Genomic DNA, 22,905 nt, shown 5'->3' with positions numbered 1-22,905 from the left:
CATGCACCAATCACGATCTAGCAATATTTGAATCACCATCTGATGACAATTGTGGGCTTGTATTCTTATGTGCACAGCTCTGGCAATCAATTCTAAACAAACAACACCCGCAGAGTCCTGATGACGCAGACTTGCTGACTTTTTGAGAGTTTATCTCAATGAATGATACTCAGGGATGTTTGATGTTTACTTTGAAGACCCAGTGTGTGGGAGTAAGGGTGGATTCACTGGCAGAAATGGAATATAATCACCTTAACAAATAAGAATCGTGCTAAGAAAGAGCCGTTTATATCGACATATGGAGGGGGTCCTCTTCTATGGAGTCCGGCATGTTGTTTCTACAGTAGCCCAGAATGGACAAACCAAACACTGGCTCTAGATAGGGCCATTTGTATTATCACATTTTCACATTGGGCCCCATTGTTCTACATCACACTTGGCACACGGGAGAAGTTTCTACTGGTTGCATTCTGCAGCCTCACTGCTGGATGCCCCTAAATCCCACACACTAGACATTCAACTTTAATTGTTGCCCATTTGGTCATGAATATTTAACAATAAACTGAAATGCTTGATTTGAAATGAAGTTTTTAGGGGCTTTAATCTCAGATAATAACTGTACTGCTGTGAATGAGGCATAAATGTGTAACTATTCTTTGTCTCTTTCTCTCTCCATCTGTCTGCAGCCATGGGAGTGCTCATGTCAAAAAAGCAGCAGGTAGAGAAGGTGCAGAAATGCAACGCTGTCGTCTCAGCCTTCCAGGCGGGCATTAAGGACCGTCCTGCCCCACCCAAACAGGCAGAGGGAGAAACGGAGGAAGGCCAAGGCTCGGCCAAACCTTCAACCAACAATGACGAGAAGAACGCAGAGGAGACAGAGCAAGATGAAACAGACAACAGCGCCGGTCCGTCGACCTCCCAGCAGGCCTCGGGTTCGACGAGGGATGAGTGTAAGGTCAATCAGGAGGCTTGGTCGAGGTTACGGGATGGGAAAGGAGTGGAGCCTGAGGATCTTGACAAGAGCCATCAGCTGACGCCGCCTGCTTTTGTGCGGCCCAAAAGGGAAGCCGATGATGACCAGCCTGTAGATGTGGAGCTGAAAAAGAAAGAGCAGGTATTAACTGTTGGCCTGAATATGGAGCAGCGGCTATTGATCTTAAGTCATGGCCAGGGTGTGATGTAAAGCTATCTGTCTATCTATATCCATCCATCCATACATACATACATACATACATATACATACACCTTTTACTCTGACAAAACACACATTATAAATCCCCAAGTCCTGGGATTAAAGAGATGTCTGCAAGATGTCAAAGGATCTCCATGGCAACAGCAGCATATTATCTCTTTTCCTCCCTGACGTTAGGCATTATGATAAAGCAGTTCAGTCAGGCTGTAAAGGGACTTTTAAACTTTATCTAAACACCCTTGTTGAAGGTGAGAAAGTATTAGCTTGATTTATTTTTTTTCCCTTTCTGCAAGGCCTTTTATTTCCACACTAGTTGCGAGATGTGTTGTTGTTGTGCGTGAGGGCTCTTCACAGCGAGCATCTTGTGGGCGGGCTGGCTGGCTCAGAGAGGTGACCATATCCAGGGCGACGCTGACTAACAGGGGATGGAGTTCACAGGGGCGCTGACACAATCAGGTTTTCTATTTTGCAAAGAGTAAACATTGCCTGGCAACTTACTGTACTGCTGCACTTTAACAAGAGGTACAGAAATAAAAGCGTCTACCTCGCAATAATAATAGATATGTACTTGGGATTTTTTAAAGGCTGAAACTGAACACAAATGGTATCTCGAACACAAAGCAGTATCATGGGATGGTTTTGGCAGGTTAATGCTGCTGATGGGTGGGTTTATTTAACGTATCCTCATACATGGTTATGTAGGTTACGTTTAGGAATGTCCAGTAACATAGGTTAGGTATAGGAAAGGAATCATGGTTGGGCATTGTCAGCTTACGTACTTAACATTAGCAAATAACTTTTTTCAAAGATAAATAGGTTAGGTTTAGGAAAGTAATGTTACGTACCAGCAGGTTAGGTTTAAGGAAATAATCATGGTTGAGTTTCATCACGTTACGCACTAACGTACAGTTACAAAGGTTAGGTGTGGGAAAGGAATCATGCTTGGGCATCATCAGGTTACATACTTTACACACAGTTACGTACTAATGTAAAGTTAAGTTAGGTTTCGGAAAGTAAAGGTACGTAGGTTAGGTTTAGTAAAATAAAATTACGTGGGGGAGTTTAGGAAAGTAAAATAACATAAGTTAGATTTAAGAACGTACACTTATGTTGGTTACATTAAGGAAAGAATTGTAGGTGGGCATTGTCGCGTTAAGTACTTAATGTTAAGTTACATAAATAACGTAGTGTAAGTAGGTTAAGTTTAGCAAAATAAAGTTATGTAGGTTAGGTTTAGGAACGTCCAGTTATGTAGGTTAGGTACAGGAAAGGAATCATGGTTGGACATTATCAGGTTACGTACTTTATGTTAGTACATAACTTTATTTAGGTTAGATTTAGCACCATACACTTCCATTGGTTAGGTAAAGGAAAAGAAAAATGGTTGGGTGTTGTCATGTTATGAACCAAACTGACTTAACAATGTACCTTAAAATAACTCAAACTTCATTTGGTTTCCCATGGGACATGACCCAACCACCACCCCAACCTGTGTCCTGACACAAACTTTCACTCTTCCTTTTTACTCCTGTTAGCACATTCGTCATGTAATCTCAGCCTTCACGACTACATGGGTTATGTAAAAGTTACTGGCTTATGATCACATGGGTTATATATGAATTCTGGTGCATTACCTGTCATAGGTGTACATATGAATGTTGCATTAGAATAGCCTGGTTTATCTGGTATGGCAGTAAATCGTTTTACCTTGTATCTGTCACATTTAAAGATCTGTATCTCCATTAGCAACTTTTTCTTATGTTAAGTGTGGTGTACCTCAGGGTTTAATTCTGGGACCAGTTTCATTCTCTTTGTATGTGTGTCTTTCCCCACAACATCCACAAACATGGTGTCACTTTTCAGTGTTGTGAAGATGACACTCAGTTGTACTTTAGATGATGTTGAAATTGTCAACACTAAAATCAGCAACAGCAAAGGCAAACAAAACCCGAAATCCTTACATTATTCTGTGTTGAGGTGTCTTATTTTATTATAGTGAGTTATTTTATTTATATGTAGCCCATGTCTTCTTTTTACTAGTGAATCCATTGGTGTCTCTTTTTTGTTTGGTCTTTAATTTGTTGTTGTTTGAACTTTAAAATCCCCTGTCTATGTGCAAGACATCAAAATCAAAGGAAGCTATAACTGTTCTGAGTGCATTGATGCGTCTAAGAGTCTGAATCCTTTCTACTTTTGACATGCAGCCGGCTATACTCTGTCACTACCCTCAGGCCAAAATGTCAGCTGTGCATATAAGATGCCTCACATTTCAACAGACAGGGAGGGAACAGGAAGGGAAGTTGCTTAGAGCAATCATGCACCCAAGGGGATGAACCCTCTGGATGTTTTTGACCCCATGACCTTTCTGTCAGTACAGCTCAAGACAGTATGCTGTTTATTACACCCAATGCAGATGTGTGGCATAATGAAAATTGAAGCCCGTAGGGCCACTTTAATTGTTTTTAGATGAATGACTGCATCTTAGAAGTTGATGAATGACCTTCTCCATCAGTTATAGTCCCTCGTGGCACCCTAGATCCTCATTTTGACTGGGTCTATGACACAGGAAGCTTGTTGATGTAAATGGAGTCATCAGGTCACAAGAAGTAGGCCATAACTTTGAGATCTCCAGCCCTGAAGCTGGGTCCAAGACACTGAAATAGAGATAAAAAAAAGAGCAAGTATGGATACTGACAATATCTTTGTGTGGTTAACCAGTCAAGCATTCAGCAGTCATTTTCCCTGGCTTGACAGCCGAGTGTATCCTGGCTGTAAATGGAGTCGACGTCTACGGAGAAGTTGGAGAGAAATGAATACATGTTTGATAAGGGCACAGATATCATTTTCATATCAAAGGCAGTGCTGTCTACTGCAAGCAAATAACACAACACATACGACTGATGCATTATACACAACCCGTTCCACCATCAGACAACACTCCTACTGTGGATGGACTGGTGCCTCATCTTTCCTCCTGACCTGTTATACAGAGCTTTAATGGACATGAGACGAAGCAGTGTGCTTGTGTGTGTTTGTAAGATGACTGAACACATTTGCAGCAAAAAAAAATCCTTATGTAAGTGACACGCTCCGACTCTGTTTCCAGCCAACGAGCGACGAGATGTGCGACGTGTGTGAGGTGTGGACAGCCGACGACCTGTACCCCTGCAGGATCTGCACTCGGGTGTTCCACGACGGCTGCCTGAGGGAGCTGGGCTACCTGCGTGCTGAGGCCTTGCAGGAGATGAGAGATACGGCCCACACTGTTACTGGCTGGAGCTGCTACTATTGTGTAAGTATGCACGGCTCACTGCTAACGTCACTTGCTGGACAGCAAACACGCAGTTCTTATAAGTGCAGATGCATGAGCGTGTACTAAAAAATACATGTTGCTTTCAGCATTTAAATTTGTTCCACTGGAATGTGAGTTATAAAGGAAATTCTGGAGGATTATTTCAGCAAACCTCAGCCTGTCGTGAACCAGACAGGACTCGAATGCAGAACCAGAGGCAGTAGTACGACAAAAACTGAGGGTTTACTTACTTACATGGGGGGTGCCAATGGGTGTGGACGGTGTACTGGCGGGAAAAGCTGGCACCAGCAGAGCCTGTGTTTTTCTCAGTTTCTTAATTTTGCTCAAGACAGTGAGGCAGCTACCTTGCTGGGAGCAATCATGGCCATGTGTACTGAAGATCAGCAGCAAACCCTTTTACTTAACCGTGTTACTTTGTATAAATACATCTATGAGTGATTCCATTTGGCATCATGAACAGCACATGCTACACGCTATATTCTTAAATGCCCTAAATGTAGCATTTGGATTTTTCTTGACCAATATTGCAACTAAAACTGTGATTATTTTCCATAAATGAAACTAAAAGGCGATATTTGTGATACCAAATACACGCAGCATAATCACAAGCTTATCTTGTTTCTACAGGAGCACAATCAGATAAGATAAACTGCAACTTTGCATGTTCCTGAAGTCCTCACGGGGCTCTTATCTTAAACCATTGAACTCGAGGAAAGTCAGGGAAAGTAAATATACCATTATACGACTTTGATCATGACATTTAAACATGGCTTTACACTCACTCATAAAGGCAGTCGTCACAGCCTGCAATCCTGGACATCCTGATTCAGAGCTTTAAAGGGTGTTAAGTGTGTAAATGTACAGACCCTGACATGCAGAGAGTATATTACTCATGCAACAGCCATTTTGTCTCAGCAGACATAGCAGGAAATGCACATGTGTAGCTAATGTCGTTAACGATGGCTCTGTTTCCTTGAGGCCTCAATGACTGTGAGTTAGCAACATTAACTGGCTACAGCTGAGTACTTTTAGCACGGCAGTTGTCTTGGCAGCAAGCAAAATCAACACTTGTGGCCTTACATTTTCTTTTGCTACATCTTGTTAATACACTTTTAGTGTCAGTGAGTTTGTTAGGACCATTTGACGGCTCAATAAGTGCGTTTCCATTAACTCTAGAAATGTGCAAAACCTAAATATTGCAATAAAAAACTGGTAATGGAAACACCTACGTTTTGAAAAAACTCTCAATATCGAGAAAAAGCTTTTACGCTCTCATGAGGTGGTTTTCAGACGTGTCAATATAGAAGTATATCGCAAAAGTGTAATAGAAACACTTTTTTCGCAAATATTCGTAATCGGACATGACATTGGTGAATTCCTCGTTCACGATCTTCTCCCAGAAATCCTTTATCCGTGGTCGCTGCCACACATAAGGACTTTGCCTTTGTCCATCTTACTTCCGCAAACAAAGTGGAGTCTCGCGGGACAAGGTTTTACGAGAATTATGGCTCATACGCAAAACACCTTGTAATGGAAACACCTTGTACTTTGTCGAAACTTTAGAAATACCGCATTTATTTTGCGCAAAACTGTAATGGAAACCCGACTAGTGTCAGATGTTAGCCACTGCTGCTATCTTAGCTCAAGCTAAGCACTGTGTCTAACCTTCACAGAAACACAGAATCTTATAAGTATAAATCTCAAAACTTAAACTTCTTGGAGCTAGTATGCTGTTTCTGAACTTCTGCATGGAATATTCACAGTTGATTACTACCAAATCTCTGCAGCCCAAAAAATGGTATGCAGATCAGCCCTAGAAATGAACTCAACGAGAGGTCAAATACAATGAGGCAACATTCTGGGAGAGTTTTCACTGTTTTTTGCAGCAATAAAACAAATGCCCGACTTCTCATCAGGAATTCAAGGCCTATGCCAAAACTGATGACTCTCTGGTGATCGTGGAGAGGCATGATGCAATCTGTACTAATTCAAGCATAAACAGTTGAAGAGTGCTTTTGCTAGAGGACCCTTCAGAGTGGAGAGGGGGCTTCGCTGTCTTTTGCCAGCCCTGAGAAGCAAAATCACTTGCCAAAGTTGTGCTTTAAGGGGGGGTGTTTTCACACAATCAGAGAAAGGACACTGAAAGGTCCCCTTTCTTTAGCTGGCTCCTCCGGTGTGCGTGGAATGGGGGCGGAAGTAGACAATTCAATGAGGGACGGAGAGAAATGTTTTATTCAAATTGCAAATTCTAGTCCTCTTAGCTAAGGAAACCAGCTTTTTTTGTTAGCACATGTCAGTCAGCTGTTACAAATCCCCCCTCCTTCCATTGCATCTGACATTTAATTTCACACATACACTGGTAGACTGCTGCTGGCAGATGGACTGGGTTTCCTTGAAAGTGAATTTACAGTCAGCCTTCAAAGCAGGCTGCTGCATGTATGGCTCAATAGAAGCCAATCAGACAGAGAAAGAGTTCATGAACACGAGTGACCCCTCTCTATAGCGCTGACTTCTTTTTGATGCTTGCTGCTAGCTGCTGAGGTAAAATCCTGGGGTCATGCTTCAGTCAAAGCGTTCATAATTTAGCAGACATGCTGGATCTGTAAATGACATGCAGCAAAATGAGCACTCATTATGAGTCCTGGTGTCAATAATAATGAATATAAGTCCAGTATTCACTCTCTTTTCAGCTCCTGTTTGTCTCCAGCAACACCTGAGACACATCTCTGACTCTTTAGCTTCAATATATTTCTAGGAAGCTTCACTTTTTCACAAGAATATGTTGAAAATAAGGTTAATAAGAGCAAAGTTTGCAAAACAGAAAGCAAAAAGTTACTCACAGGCTCCATAGACACGAGGAGAGCTGCATGATTGGATGATAATTCTCTTATTTTATGACATATTCTGGGTTATATGTGTCTACGAGTGGCATATGTCACCTCACACAGTCACCTGATTCATTGTTCACACAGAAATACTGATTCCTGCAGCTTTTAGATCAGTAAGGAGATTTTTTTTAACTTCCTGCTCCAGCACTGAGCCTAAATGTGGGTTATTTAAAGCTCTTTGAAGACACAATCAAAGCTGTCATTTTTTTGAACAGGACAGACTTAAATAACTATTTATGCAAGCTGCCAGAGTAAGATTAGAATATGTTGTTATTATTATACCCCCCCCCCCAGGGGCCTTTTGTGTCCATTTTCCAGATGCTGTCAGTGAGTGTTGCATAAACCCTTAAATCTCTCTTAAGGTTACTCATTTTGGAATATGACGTTAATATAAGTTTGGATGAAAATGTCATCAGACAGACATAACAATATAATTATAACATCCATAGCGGATGGCAAGTTTCCTTGTTTTGCAGACAGTCAGTGTTACCAGGGGTAACGCTTGATGAACGTAATGATGTTGCAGATTAGAGATGCACAGAAACAGCGTCTGGCACAGGACAAACAGAGGAAGCAGTTTCCTGATGACGGCATAATCAGTCTGTTTTGTTCCTTATTGATTCTCATCTCACTTTTTAGAGTGACAGACACATGCAGATAAATGGGTGCTTTATGAATTCCTGTAGTAAATAAAAAAGTAGACAGATAAGAAATAAAAGAGATAAGATGGATATAGCACAATGTTTGGAGTATGATGCAATATTTAACACCTCCCACATGACTAAGGAAAATTATACCTATATGGTTGGACAGGTCAAATTATCACCTGAAGTGCGTAAAAGACAAACATGACGTTTAATTTCACGCAGGCACTGGAAGCTAAACTGGAACTGAAGGTAGAATCAACCAGTGGCTCAAAGTGATCTGCAGCAGCTTCAATGTAACATACTGTGCATGAGTGATGGGAAACACACACTTGTTTTAATAGTATTATAAATAGGATACATTGCCTACAATAATGACAGCTATGAACATTTAATTGGATGATACACTGTGGTACTACATCTTTGCTTCTCATGCTGTATTTCAACCCAACCTCCAGAATAAATCTTGGTGCTGTACATTTCTGCAAACATATGTAAATTATTATGTATCCGAAATGTTGAATCTTGATGTTGCTTCATGTTTCAGCAATGCTGTGGTTTATGCTTGGTCATGTTTAGCCACAAAAAACAACTTAATTACTGTCAGGAAAAGATCTTTTTTTTGTCGTAAAATACCCGTTTGTTGGCACAATCGCTGCTGGAAATGCTGCTGGTGCCTTGCAAAAACAATTGCTGCTAGAAATGCTGCAGATATCTCAATAAAAAAACTCCCACTTTTAGTGGCACAATCACTGCTGGAAATGTGACTAATGCCTTGCTAAAAAAATATTCACTTCAGGTGGCTCAATTGCTGCTGGAAATGTTGCCAATATCTCCCCAAAAAACCCTCACTTTTTGGTGGTACAATCAGGGCTAGAAATGCCACTGATGTTTTGCTAAAAACATCCACTTTTGGACGCACAGTCACTGCTGGAATATCACTGATGTCTTGCTACAAAACACCTTCTCTTGGTGGCACAATCACCACTGGAAATACCCTCGCTAAAATACTACCAGATTTGTTGTTTGTTGGTCTTAAACAGTCATCTGCAGCTTGGCAGCCATCTTGCCTCAGTGTCACGGCATTCATCATGCCTTCCACTCCCTGATGAAAAAACAGCATGTAATTAGAATTATGTCGCTTTAGAAATGTTGATATATGATGTAGAAAATGTACAAATGTGATGTATCTGAGGTTTGCAGAACCGTACAATGCCAACATTTTCCTCTGGCAACTGAACTGCATCTGTGTTGGGCTTTTGAATGGCTTTGGTGACTGTCGAAAAACTGTAGAGAGCAGTCACTAGAGAATGTGGAAGACAGCATGAAGGCTTTTTCGATGTGACAACAATGGTCCTCTGTCAGCTGCTCCGTGGTCATAGCTCTCGGTCAGCTTAGGCACTTTATAGTAATAGTTCCACTCTGCTGAAATGATATATATCAAACCTTTAACAAGGACACCGTGCCCCAGACTGCGCCCCTACACTTTTTTTTTTGCAGACAGGACGTGAGTCTATTAATCTGGTTCAGTGTTTCATGACTTTGGAATGGCCATTAGGGGCGGATATGTGTAGGTTAAGCCTGAATAATCAACTTCAGAAAGTAATAAATGCATGGCAGAAGCACAGGGACATTGAGTAAGTGAGTTTCTTTATATGATTTAGATTCCTGCATGTATTGAAATATTACCACCCACTTGCAGCACCCAGATAACAACAGAAAGTACTGGACAGTATTCAGGGCAAATAAATATATGGATAATTAGATGCACACGGACTCTGATGTGTAAATGCTGCAGACAGTGGGGCAGCAAGGTGATGGCAGTTACTGTGATCCCAATGACAGGTTGAAGAAATACAGGAAGACGTTACGCAGCTTGTTGGCACGCTTGTTTTGCACCCAGTGGCTCATATAATGAGGCAGTGTTTGTGGGGAAATCAAACTTGTCGGCATAGAAAAGGCTGGGGATGGATGAGGGAGTTCAGCAAGGGGCAGCATGTGGGTGAGGCAAGATGTATCTGAACTTCCTGTCTAATTTATTTCATACTCAGAGGGAAATTCCAGTGTTTATTGTCATTTCTAATAACTGTTGGTTGACACTGACATATCTGCTTTTTATCCACTCCCCTGTTATTACATATCCCTTTTTATTTTGCATTTATTTGCTAATCTTGAGGGTGTTTGTTCGTTTATTTTTTAAGGGGTGGGCGGTTGTGCTTTTTTCATTTAGATTTCATTATGTGGATTTTATGAAGCCCTGACAGATTGTAATGGTGATTAAGGCCCATGTAAACAAACTGGAATTGACTAACCTCAGTAATCACGGAGGGACCATTAAAGCTTCATCATGCCACTTATGCGATAAATAATGTACAATTAATGTACAAATATACATATTCAAATGAGTGATTTTTCTTGCCTGTGGATTTGCTGCTGTGTGGGAAGAAATTTAGCCTATATATCACGGACATCTTTCATCATGTTTATCTTCCATGACACTGATTAAATGCCCTATTTGTTATTTTTTAAGCTACGAATTTTGATATGCAGCAATTAAAATCTTCATTTTGTGTATTTTAAGTAAGGAGACGGTCACGTTAAATTAATTAAAGTCTGCCCTTTGCCATTAAATAAGGATGAAAAACTCATAATACTCTGTATTAGCAAAGCTTATAACATGTTTTTGCAATGTGAAGTTTCCTTTCACCTTATGAAAGTTTGCGAACCATCAAACCTCATGACACTCCACACTTACAGTAAGTGTCTAAATTGAAATGAACCAGAAATCTCTCTTTTCTTTCTGTCCGTCTTTCACTAATGATACAATTATGAAAGGAGATATAACAGCACATCATCGTTAATCACACGGGAAACGGAGAAGTTGCTGAAATGGATTCACAATCCAATACTTAGTATGCTTGTGGCTAATTGCAGGAGACCCATCGGGAGCTAAGTCCATGTAATTAGACCACGCTCGCTTATTAAACGTCAAGTAATGTAGGCTACCACTTCACTATGAAAGAAATTATGTGAGCACCCCCCCCCCTTTTTTTTATGAAGTGTAATTCTCTGCCCTCGTCTCAACCCTGTGCTGCAGGATAATCTGAATCTGCTCCTAACAGAGGAAGAGATGTACAGCCTCATGGAGACCTTCAAGCAGTGCAAAATCATCCCAGGTGAGTCGTTGTATCATGGTTAGAAAATTGGTAAAGTGTGGCAGGAGGTGGTGATGTTTGCTGTTTCATTACATATTTAGCAGTTGGGGAGTGTTTATTATATTGTTAGGGATGGCAGTGTTGGCTGTAGACTGTGAATCCCCATTTGCATGGGTATCACCATGCTAGTATCACCAGGGGACTCCATGAGAGTTAGAAATTACACTCCACATCTGTGTTTCATGCACTGCTGAACAAAAGTCTGCACTCAAATTTACTGACTATGTGATATGATGAGCACAGTGATTTGAAACTCCACTACCCAACACAGCAACACGAGCCATGATGTGTAATGCTGACCTCCTTTTTTTTAAAAAAAAAAATGTGGGTCAAACAAACAGAACTGATTCCGCCACACATTGTCACACGTTGTCCATCTCATCATCTTTGGAGATTTCGCTCCTCTGATGGATTTGAGCTTGCTCTTTCTGCAAATGGGTCTCCATGCTGTGTAGCAAGATAAGCCTCCAGCGCCCAAAATGCTGTCAAAACTTTCATTTGTGGTTGCCAATGCAGACTCCATAATTCTCAAACTGGGCAAGAGGCAGAAAAGAGGCGCAAGGAAAACAAAAAAATCTAATAAGACCCTAAATCTCCAAGATGCTGATTCGCATGGGACTAAAATCATCACGTCTTCAGTGTTTGGTAACATGGTGAAACAGTGGTGGTTTTTACTTGACAAATTAGAGACATAGCAGATTTGTGCGGGATTCAAACACAGACCTGCTCAACTATCACAAATTACTTAGTCTTGTTTTTATACACTCAACGGCCACTTTATTAGGTACACCTGTTCAACTGCTCATTAATGCAAATAGCTAATCAGCCAAACATGTGGCAGCAGCTCAATCCATTTAGGGATGTAAACATGGTCAAGACGACCTGCTGAAGTTCAAATTGAGCATCAGAATGTGGCATGGTTGTTGGAGCCAGACGATTATTTCAGAAACTGCTGATCAACTGGGACTTTCACACACAACCATCTCTAGGGTTTACAGAGGATGGTCCCAAAAAGAGAAAATATCCAGTGAGCCAAAATGCCTTGTTGATGCCAGAGGTCAGAGGAGAATGGCCAGACTGGTTCAAGATGATAGAAAGGCAACAGGAAGTCAAATAACCATTGGTCACAACCAAGGTCTGCAGAAGACCATCTCTGAAGCAACAACACCTTGTCCAACCTTGAAGCAGATGGGCTACAGCAGCAGAAGACCACACCAGGTGCCACTCCTGTCAGCTAACAACAGGAAACTGAGGCTACAGTTCACACAGGCTCACCAAAACTGGACAATAGAAGATTGGAAAAACATTGCCTGGTCTGATGAGTCTGGATTTCTGCTGCCACATTCAGATGGTAGGGTCAGAATTTGGCGTCATGGATCCATCCTGCCTTGTATCAATGGTTCAGGCTGCTGCTGGTGGTGTAATGGTGTGGGGGAGATTTTCTTAGTACCAACTGAGCATGGTTTAAACACCACAGCCTCTACCTAATCCATGCCACTAAGAATTAAGGTAGCTCAGAAGGCAAAATGGGGTCCAAGCAGCCACTAGCAAGGTGTACCTAATAAAGTGGCTGGTGTGTATTCCCAAAGGCCTAATTAGCCTAAGTTTCCTTAGAAAAAAAAAAAAAAAGGGTCAGTGTCCAACAACAACTCCATTGTGTCAGTGTCAGTCTCAACCTGCTGTAATCTGAAGACAGATCCCAGTATTGCCTCTTTCTAGTGCCTGATAGTGTTGCACACAAATGACAGGAGCATTAAACACACCAAAAAAACCACACGAATAAAATACAAGATGAAAGCGTCAGAGCCTGGTTACCCTCTTCAAGAAGAGTACTCTCCTTGTTCTCTGTATAATCCAGACCACACCGTACCGCATGTCTTTAAAAAAAACAGGTTTGTGAAAGAATTATTTTCATACTGCACACTCTGTTCCCTTTATTTCTTTATTTACTTTATTGCTCAGTCAGAGTTATTATGTTATTTGCCCTCACTACTGTCTACTAGCAAATGTGTGGTATTATTCCGCAGCTTGGAATGGAGGGCAAACAGTAAGAGGTTGGTCTTGCCTTTGTAGCGAATGACTCACAATAAGATAATTACATCTGGAAGACTGCTCTGTGACTAATTAGGTCTGATGTGATGAATTGTTCCTTGTCGCTGTAGAGTCATGCCTGGTGTCAGACGAGCTGCTGCAGTACCGCCACTTTGCATCCAAGCAACAGTTTGATAAGGACCTGACTGATGAGCAAGAGGAGGAAGTCCTGGCCCAGTTTGCGGCGCTGGATCCTGAGAAGAAGGGTCACATTGAATGGTCCGACTTCCTTTACTTTGAGTCTCTGGCAGTGTTGAGGAAGTTTCGCACAGAGGTGAAGTATTAGAATCAGGACATGGGTTAAATATACTCAAGACATTTTTCTAAAGGAGCCTATGCACTCTCTGAACATGCTACAGCACCCAATAGCACTCTGAAAATCCTAGAAAGGACGGCAGAGGAGATACATGCACACCAATGCAACTGGGCTGGACGGCCACAAAAAAGTTTCACAGGCTGAGATCAGTGCAGAAAAAAATATTTAGAACATCTGTGCACAAAAAGAAGGGTGCTCAAAGTGCAAAGAATACTAATAAAAATAGTGAATAGAAACAGCAAATATTTCAGTCCTTGACTATCTTCAGTGCTTCACAGAACAGATATAGATACAGACAGATTCCTACCAGGTGTGATGAATCAGTCAGCTGGTGCTACTAATTAGATGAGATCAACTCTGAGGAGCAGAAGCCTGACTACCAAATCACAATGACCTGTCCTATGAATGTCTTTGATGCACCCAAGATAAATCTTTGTGTTGCCCTAAGTAGGCGTAGTTTCACAGCAGCCCTAAGACTCTGACAATCCTCAAAGTTCTACGAAGGGTCTAGATTTGGAGCTCCAGGCTTGGGCTCACCTCCTCTGTTGGACCCTGCTGCTTGGAGGGGGAAGTCTCAGAGGCAATAATCAGGATACAATAGCATACATTTATCAGTTTGAAAAAGCCACACCCCCTCCACCAATAACACCAAGGTAAACTACACAACCTAATATTCTGATATAACTGTAACTAGTTAAGCTGGTAATGTAATGCTAAGCCGCAAGTAACTTCATGAGGTTGGTTACATTAGCTAGCTATGCTAATGTCATTAGCAAACTACCTTTAATTCTTAAATGATGTTATACTCTTTGGTACTAGATATTTGCTGCTTAACGTTGTGCTACCGAACTTTATAAGGTTTTTTTTTTTTTTAAGATATTTTTTGGGCTTTTTTTTAGTCTTTAATGTATAGGACAGACAAGAGTGAAAGGGGGAGAGAGAAGGGGAGTGACATGCAGCAAAGGGCCACAGGCTGGAGTTGAACCCGGGCTGCTGCGGCAACAGCCTTGTACAAGGGGCGCCTGCTCTACCACTAAGCCACCGACGCCCCCGAACTTTATAAGGTTAAAAAGAAATATTAGGTTATATTGTTTACCTTTGGGCAGCACTGTGGTGCAGTGGCTAGCATTGTCACCTCACAGCAAGAGAGTTCCTGGTTCAAACCCAAGGGTGAGGGAGCCCTTCTGTGCTTGTTTGCATGTTCTCCCCATGTCAGCGTGGTGTTTTTTTTCTGGGGTACTCCAGCTTCCTCCCACAGTCCAAAGACATGCAGGTTAATTGGTGACTCTAAATTGCCCGTAGGTGTGAATGTGAGTGTGAATGGTTGTCTGTCTCTATGTGTCAGCCCTGTGATAGTCTGGTGACCTGTCCAGGGTGTACCCCGCTTCTCGTGCAATATCAGCTGGGATAGGCTCCAGCCCCCCAGGACCCCTTACAGAAAATAAATGAATGAATTGTACAGTGGCATTGCGTTGATACAATTTATTAAGTATACATTCAGTAGGTTACTTTACTCATTAATAAGCATGCCCTGTGGCGTGTAATCTTTTTTATTGGAAAGTAAGTGTGGTAAATACATGTGATTTTCCAACTTCACACATGATAATGTGATTTTCCACCATGGGTCCTAATGATAGGGATGGGTCCCAGTATCTGAGGTGGACCTGTGCCTGGAGCTCTGGACCATATTGACATTTCCTCCTCACTGGTGTTGTACAGCAATACTGAAGTAAACTAGGAAGAAATTTGGGGACCTTGAGGAGATTAAGAACCATCTGGCGCCAAGCATCACCAATTACAAACATCTAACATACAAACTTGGAGGATATTATCCTGCTTATATCACTCTCTATGGCCCAATTCCAATCCGGCCCCTAAAGACTCAAGCCCTGAACCCTCACTGACTTAACTGACGTCAGCTGTAAGTGATTGAGTGTGAGAGTCTGAAAGGGCTCCGGATGCTACAAATAGGAATGGGACAGCACTTATCCCCCTCTCTACAAAATGTTGTTAACATTGGCGGCTCTTGGCGTGATCGTTTATCGGTTATTGTCAACATATATTCTATATATATATCTCTATCTCTCTATCTATCTAGATAGATAGATAGAGAGATAGATAGATAGATAGATAGATAGATAGATATATTCTTTGTGTGTGGAATATAACCACTGGTATTCCTCTGACTTCATGTGTGTTTATGTACCATCTTAAATCCTTGTTAATTTAATGTTTCATTGTTTATCTATCTGTTTTTTCGCTCTCCTTCCATAACGTTACCGTTTGCATATCTACCGACCGTGTTTTCAGTTTTTTTTTATAACACTTCCGGTTTTCCGAGGGCAACTCCTGTATATGACGTCACACAACACTATGAACTGTGGGTAATTTCCTTACCGTAAGTCCGCATCGATGTGGACCTACGGTAAGGGTGCATAAAGGGCTCACTCACTGACTCACTGACTTGAAGATTTGACAGTGGGACAGCCCTCACACACTCACGCACTTCACATGAACGCGCCTTTAAGTCAGTGAGTCTGTAAGGGATCGGATTGGAATTGGGCCTAACAGATGCCATATGTAATCAACTAAATAATTTATTTGTTTGCTTATACAGCCAGACTGAATCTGGCTTTTCTGTTTTAAACATGATGAAACACAGTTCCTGAGCTCCAGGATATCTAACGTTCGTGTTGCTAGGCATCATCAAGCTAAACAGGAAGGGGTTCACAAGGCTGAACAAGGAGTTTAGGAAACAAAGACGCTCTCAAGTTGTGACCATACTCAACCTCTAACAAAGGAGAATAGCCCTTCATCTGGCCAAACATTATCATTAATGCATCTTTCCAGCGGAGATAACATTATGTAGCACTTACTCTTTCTTTTTCTCTCTCTCTCTCTCACACACACACACACACACACACACACACACACACACACACACACACACACACACACACACAGGCTGTCCCTTCTGTTGCACTTTCTCTCAAAGTGAAAATGATCCCACACCCTCCAAGAATTCAGAGTCTAGAATTTTCTGTGGCCATGGCATAACCTGATGTAATTGTGCTTACATTCTTTCCTTTACTGCGGGGCAGATCAGCAATTGTAATCTTCAAGCATAGTCGGCGTGTCTGGCAAAGACATACCTTTCTCCGGTCAGCCTAAATACTATCTAATCAGACTTGTAGTGAATGAAGATCCACAGGTCAAACACCACTTTATGTTGAGGTTAGTTTGATAGCGGGGCGCAGGGGCAATTTCTACTAAAGTGTTGGCTTGCCTTCACCCTCCTGAATTACTCATTTTTATTGTTGCTTCACAACAGCTTCAATATTATGCTTTGTTTTGCCTTGGGAGATTAAATTTGTGGACTGTGTGTGACTCTGGGGTAAAACAGCCCTAGCAGATTATGTCAGAGAGTGCTAATGTGATTGAGAATGATTGAGGCCAAAGAAATCGACCCTAGAATACATTTTTTCCAGGCCCCTAAATTACAGCAGTCAAAAGCAAAAAAGAGGAAGGAAATTAATGAGTAGATCTAGGCCACCTAATCTCAAACACTGTTCGGATTTTATTTTTTTCCTAGAACTCTATGGTGCGTCTCTTGACTGCCAAGGAGAGAAACAAAGCACGATCAGTGTTCCTGGGTCTGGACCTGGATGAAGACGGCGTGATCACGAGAGCGGAGTGCCGCCAGGCCCAGCAGTCCTGGTTCCACAAGCTCAACAAAGACTCGCAGTCGTGCAATGTGAGGTGAGCATGCCAAAAAGGGGGTCAGTGAATCCCAACAGTAGTTAGAGAAATCAAACCTGGAAAATTTGTTTGAATATGTTGTAAAAATGAAAGAATTCCATGTCTAGACTGAGATAAAAGGCACACATCTATATACAACTCTGGCAGGAGTTTGGGGAGTCAGGATCTCATCTGTATGCAAACTGCAGCTGGCAGAGGGAAAAAGGGTTTGGCTGCTTAGGGAGTAGAGACAGTCAGAAAGAAGACTGGAAGCAGGATAACAAGCTGTGTTCTTTCCTCATTACAGATTCCTCCCCTGGTTGACATAATCCGCAGTAACAGTGTCCATTTCGATTGCTTTGCAGATGACACACATCTTTATTTACCCAATATATCGTACAGTAAAATCAGTTGAGACTTAAGTGCTGGACAACAGAAAACTTTAGTGTTTTAATCTGGGCTGCCAATGTAACAGAACTCAGAACTTTGAATAGATACTGATATTTTTTGCCACCATATCTCATACAACTTGGGATCACATTAACCAAGATTCGGCTTACTAGCATCAATCACATCGTATATTATTCTTTCTTAAAGCTACAACTTCTGCTCTGAGACGCTGGGGGCATGTCTGCTGAATGCGCCGAAGCCACATCCACTCATGGGAAAGCTGTACCTTCTTTTGATTGTAGCACTACAATGGATGTTCCATCTAGCAGCTTAAACAACCATAGAAGTTTAAAACACCAGAGCCAGAATCAAAATCAATGCCAGACGACACTGACCCTGCCTGGAAATTAACCTAGATTTCTTAAATCCAGTTCAGACCAAAGATTGGCGACGAGTTGAAACAAACTTGCAATGCGCCATTCTGCAACAAGATGAGATGGTGTATCATCTCTATGCAACAACTCTCTGTACTTCTGTTCTGACTTCCAGCTTTTCAGACTTGTTTTGTGGCTGAATATAATTTGTAGCTTCTTAAAATATGAAACACAGAAACAAAACAAGCATCACATTATTCATAATAAATATGCCACAATCATATAACAGCTCCAGTTAATCAGCCAATGAGAATGTGTGGGTGAGGGGGGGATAAGCACATACAATGAGCAGCAGCAGCAGCAGCAACCCACCATTCGACACTGGCACACTGTGAGGACGGAAACAGAGGGCTCGGCGGGGACAGAGCACCTGCTGCAGCAAGCGCACATGCCGTCTGCGGTCATTTTGACTTGACCAGCGGACTTCACTACAAGCTGATTGGCTGTTGAGGTAGGTGATGAGTTTTACGCTCTAACATTGCTGGCAATTTGACCAGCTGAGTTGCAGGTGACACCATCAGCCAGCTTGAGTCGAACTCACACTGACCAGTTCACACCGCTGCAACTTTTCTCTGCGATATCCTTAAATGGTTTCATCTCCTCACAAATCATTGGTCTGAACTGGACTTTAGTCTGCAAAGAATGGCAAGTTTTTTATTCAAACAACAACAAAACTCAAAGACTATGTGGCTTATGCTAAGGGTTGCTCCACTGGGTCAAGGAGCAGGCTTTTGGACACAGAAATTCAGTATTATTTTGTTCATGTATAATGTGTTTAGATGCAGATCTCAGATTTTACTTTACCCTGATTTCTGAACCCACAGAGGATTATCACTGCAGCAACTCCCCTTGGCTTTACTGAGTTTCAGCAAATAGGAGTACATACACACATACAAACCCATGAGGGCAGGCGCTGAGGCAAAAGTAAGCAGATATTTTATTTATTTTATTTTTTTAAAAGTCCACTTATTTATTACACCAAGGTTGTGAAGTCTCCACAGCTGCTCTTCATCAGACTGAAAAAAACAAAAAAAAAAACAAATAAAAAGTCTGATGAAGAGCAGGAATGCTTGAAACGCCGCCACCTTGGTGTAATAAATAAGGGGACACTGAGGCCCTGCACAGTGCAAGCAATTTATTTTATTTTAATATTTATAGAGTTTTCCGCTGCAACATCACTGTTTTGGTTCACTCTCACAGACACAGTTAGGGAGTAGCTGGTGAATATAGTGGAGCATCTAGCAGCTAAAGAGACAGGACAAACCAAAAACAGGTCTAAAAGAGACTAAATTTTGGGCTTAAATTCTTCAGGTGGACACAAACACGACTCGAAATGAATGGTAATGTTTCTTTGCAACTGCAGGATGGATAATAAAGCAAGTATTAGCTAAAAATTTTGAAGATTCTCAGTCATCCAGGTCGTGGTAATCGTAAGTGCTATATCATGGACGCAATGCAAGCACGATATAGCACTTTCACACCAACTTACTTCGCTAAAAAGTTCACCATAGCAACTCAAGAGGTGACGATATGTCAGTGCCGTGATCACAAGATGTTTCTGCTGCCCCCAGGTGGCCAAAAAAAAAAAAATCTGTCACTCTAGCTCATTATGGTATTGGTAAGATGGACTGTTAATACATCAGCATGCCATTTATTTTGTTCATCTACAGTAACAAATTCCCTTTAAGAACACAGGCCTTAAATCACACCCTGAACTAATCAACTAAGTGTATTTCACTTAAGTGCTCTGAACGACAATAAAGGGGGTAACGCTTCATGTCAGTCACTGAGGCAGCCGTACAGTAGCCTTTGGTAATTTCACTACAGTAGAGTAAATCTCATCTCCATCTACATAAATCAGTTGTTAAAAAACCTCACAAGGTCGCAGGGCTCAACTGCTGCAGCTGTTGAAGCTGCTGTCTGGTAAATGTTTTTTTTGTATGCAAAACAGCAGAGCTTATGTTAGCTTTAGAAATGAAGGAGGAAATTAAAGTTAATACAGGCAATCTTGCACCACTACACCATTTGTTGATGACATCATTTGCATACCATCCTGCTTTGCACCCAATATGCTGAAAGGGAAAATAATGTTCTTGAATCAGACAAGTAAACAAAAATAAATACTCAAAAAGCTCCCATATCACGCTTACATATGCAGCATAAATTATACACAACATAAACTCATAGAAATGTTATATTTTAACAGCTATGTCCTCCAGTTTTCCCACTGGTTGTGTTTATTATTTAACACGTCCTCTGGTTAGTGTTCCAAATCAAACACCATAGCTACGACCCTTCAGGTTGCTGCTTTGACAACAACTTCCCCAAGGTCATGAAGCACAAACTGGACTTTTTGTTTACCTCCAAGTCTTCCTATTCACTGCAACAAGACAAAGGGCATAGCAGTGTTGTTTTTCTGTCGCTCTGCAGAGACGCTTTCTTTCTGCACCAGATAACTGAGGAACAGAAAGAATTGTTTTCTTCTGAAACATTGTCCAGTGCAGAATGCAATGAATGCTCACACCGGTGCAACACTGATAAAGAAATTGCAAAGGGACTGAATGTAGCCAGTCTGTGCTGCCACTCATGTCGTTAGCAGGCACTCAGTTACTCGCCAGTTTGATGCAGAGTATGACAGAATTCCTGCTATTAATAAATTGTCACATATTAGATTGATAAAGCTGGTTGCTTTTGCTTGGAACTCACTCAAACCGTGATCTTTTGACAGCAACCTCTTCATCACCAGGCCTATTTTTTCTGCCTCCAGTCCGAAATGACTTACCCAAAATAAATAAAGTATACCGTCACAACAACAACAAGGGTTGTATGAATATTCTTGCTCTCAAAAGAAAGCTAAGACCCATGAGATTACTACAGAAGTGTCAGAATCAAGATATGTGTTACTGTGTCAGAGTAAATTCATCTGGAACACAGTAGAAAATTTCAAATTTCTATCCTCGCCTAAAAAACCCCCACATTATTTAGAGTAAATACCACCTTTGAATCATGGGATAGTAGCCCAGTTCATCTAGGAATTAGTAAAGTAACATCTGATGAGTAATTGTGGAAAAGTCGATGCTAAAAAAGTGAACCTGAACAGTTTTACAGATGTTTTAACCCAAGTATGTCCAGGCGGAACCACCAAATGTGCCATTTGGGCACATTTTGGCACTGTATGAAATGTTTTTCAGTTCACTTCAATGCAGAGTGGATTTCAGGCTTCAAAATATTTTTGTTTGAAACAAATTGGTCCAGCAGACACCAAGATATATTATTCAAAAACTGAGCAAGCTAACAGGCAGCACCACACGGAGGTGAAACACAGTGAAGTCAAGGCTTGTAACGTTTCCATACCTCTGAAATGATGACAGTTTTCTCTTTCGGGTAAATTCGGAGGTCCTGCACCCACTCAAAGTTTGTCTGACCATGAACCCTTGGTATTCCTAAATTCATCGCCGGTACAGTAGCATATTCCGTTGACAAGATAGAGGACTAGCTCGCTTCACACAACTGCGGCAGGTCATTTAAATTCTGAGTCCAGTTTCAGTGCTCGTATAACCTGGAAATCCAGATGCCCTGCCCCTAGCAAATTCTAATTTGCACTGCACAGGGATCTGGCCCTGACGAGCAGAGCCCGCTGAATCACCTATCGAACCAATCAGATCAGTCTATCTAACAGAGGCGGGCTCTGGGCGGGCGTAACATGATGACAACAGTGCTGCGCCGTAGGAGTCAAAGTAACCAGCCAAGATGGCAGCTGTCATCAAGGACCGCATCCATTCAGTTTAGCTTTGGAAGAAACGCTAAGCCAACTACTCTTATCTTTTTCCTTGAGAGAGGAACAGGAGACTGCCCTAGAAGCCTTCGCTTCCAGGAAGGACGTTTTTGCCGGTTTGCCGACGTGAAACAGCAAAAGCATAATATATCAGTTAGCCCCACTGTTCAGCAAACCAATGGGGCTTAGTGCAATGAATACATCACCTTGTTTTTGCTCTGATTGGCCATCGTGCTATCCAATTGCGTACGGCGGCATTTGAAATGCCTCAGTTAGTGCCGCCCCTTGGGTAGGAAGGGTGTATCGGTGAGGGCCAGACTCAAAATCTTTCTAGATTTGAGTCTGGATTTCCAGGCTAGTGCTTGTAGGGATCCGCTCCACCTATTTTCTTTATTTTTTCAAGGTACCGAGCCTTTGGAACAGGGTCCAGCTTGTCTCGGTACCGTCGGACAGACTTCTCCTTAGACTGGTCCATTTATTGTTGTGATATTTCTCGCTTCTCACTTTGCTTCTTCTCTCTCTTACCAACGTAAACAAAACAACAATGACTCTAAAAATGGTGCTTCCGACCCACAATGCATTGCGCAACCACGTGCCCTTTCGAGCCCCATAAGTTTGAACCAGTCTGATCACAATAAGTTTGAACCAGTTCGATTCATTGCAGGGTAATGTGTGTTGTTGGGGTTTGAATTGTGTTTCATTTGGGTGGCATTGCTTGGTAGAGGCTTTTAGCGGAGTTGGAGAGATGGTGTATGGCATCACATAGGTGAAATGGCTGCCAAGCTATAGACCACCAGGGACCACTGTTAGAAACATTGGTGGCTACTAAAGTGGGTAGGTAAGGTCCAGTATGTAAGATTAAGGTAGAGTTAAGTGACATCTAGTGGTGAGGATTGAAGATTGCAACCA

The 22,905-nt window shown here is 41.8% G+C and overlaps 1 protein-coding gene across 2 annotated transcripts in view; it reads left to right on the top strand.

The window, feature by feature from the left end:
* phf24 (PHD finger protein 24) overlaps nucleotides 1–22,905 on the top strand; it is a 48,341-nt gene that overhangs the window by 16,071 nt on the left and 9,365 nt on the right. For both annotated transcript variants that reach the window (XM_049603517.1, XM_049603518.1), the window contains exons 2-6: nucleotides 687–1,114; nucleotides 4,299–4,484; nucleotides 11,135–11,213; nucleotides 13,415–13,617; nucleotides 17,252–17,418. In XM_049603517.1, the coding sequence (XP_049459474.1) occupies nucleotides 689–1,114; nucleotides 4,299–4,484; nucleotides 11,135–11,213; nucleotides 13,415–13,617; nucleotides 17,252–17,418 (1,061 nt within the window). In that variant the 5' untranslated portion in view covers nucleotides 687–688. The remainder of the gene's footprint in view (nucleotides 1–686; nucleotides 1,115–4,298; nucleotides 4,485–11,134; nucleotides 11,214–13,414; nucleotides 13,618–17,251; nucleotides 17,419–22,905) is intronic.

The sequence above is a fragment of the Epinephelus fuscoguttatus genome, linkage group LG18 (assembly GCF_011397635.1).
Source record: "Epinephelus fuscoguttatus linkage group LG18, E.fuscoguttatus.final_Chr_v1".
In the NCBI taxonomy this organism is placed as follows: Eukaryota; Metazoa; Chordata; class Actinopteri; order Perciformes; family Serranidae; genus Epinephelus; species Epinephelus fuscoguttatus.
This window is presented reverse-complemented; position numbering and strand designations above follow the sequence as displayed.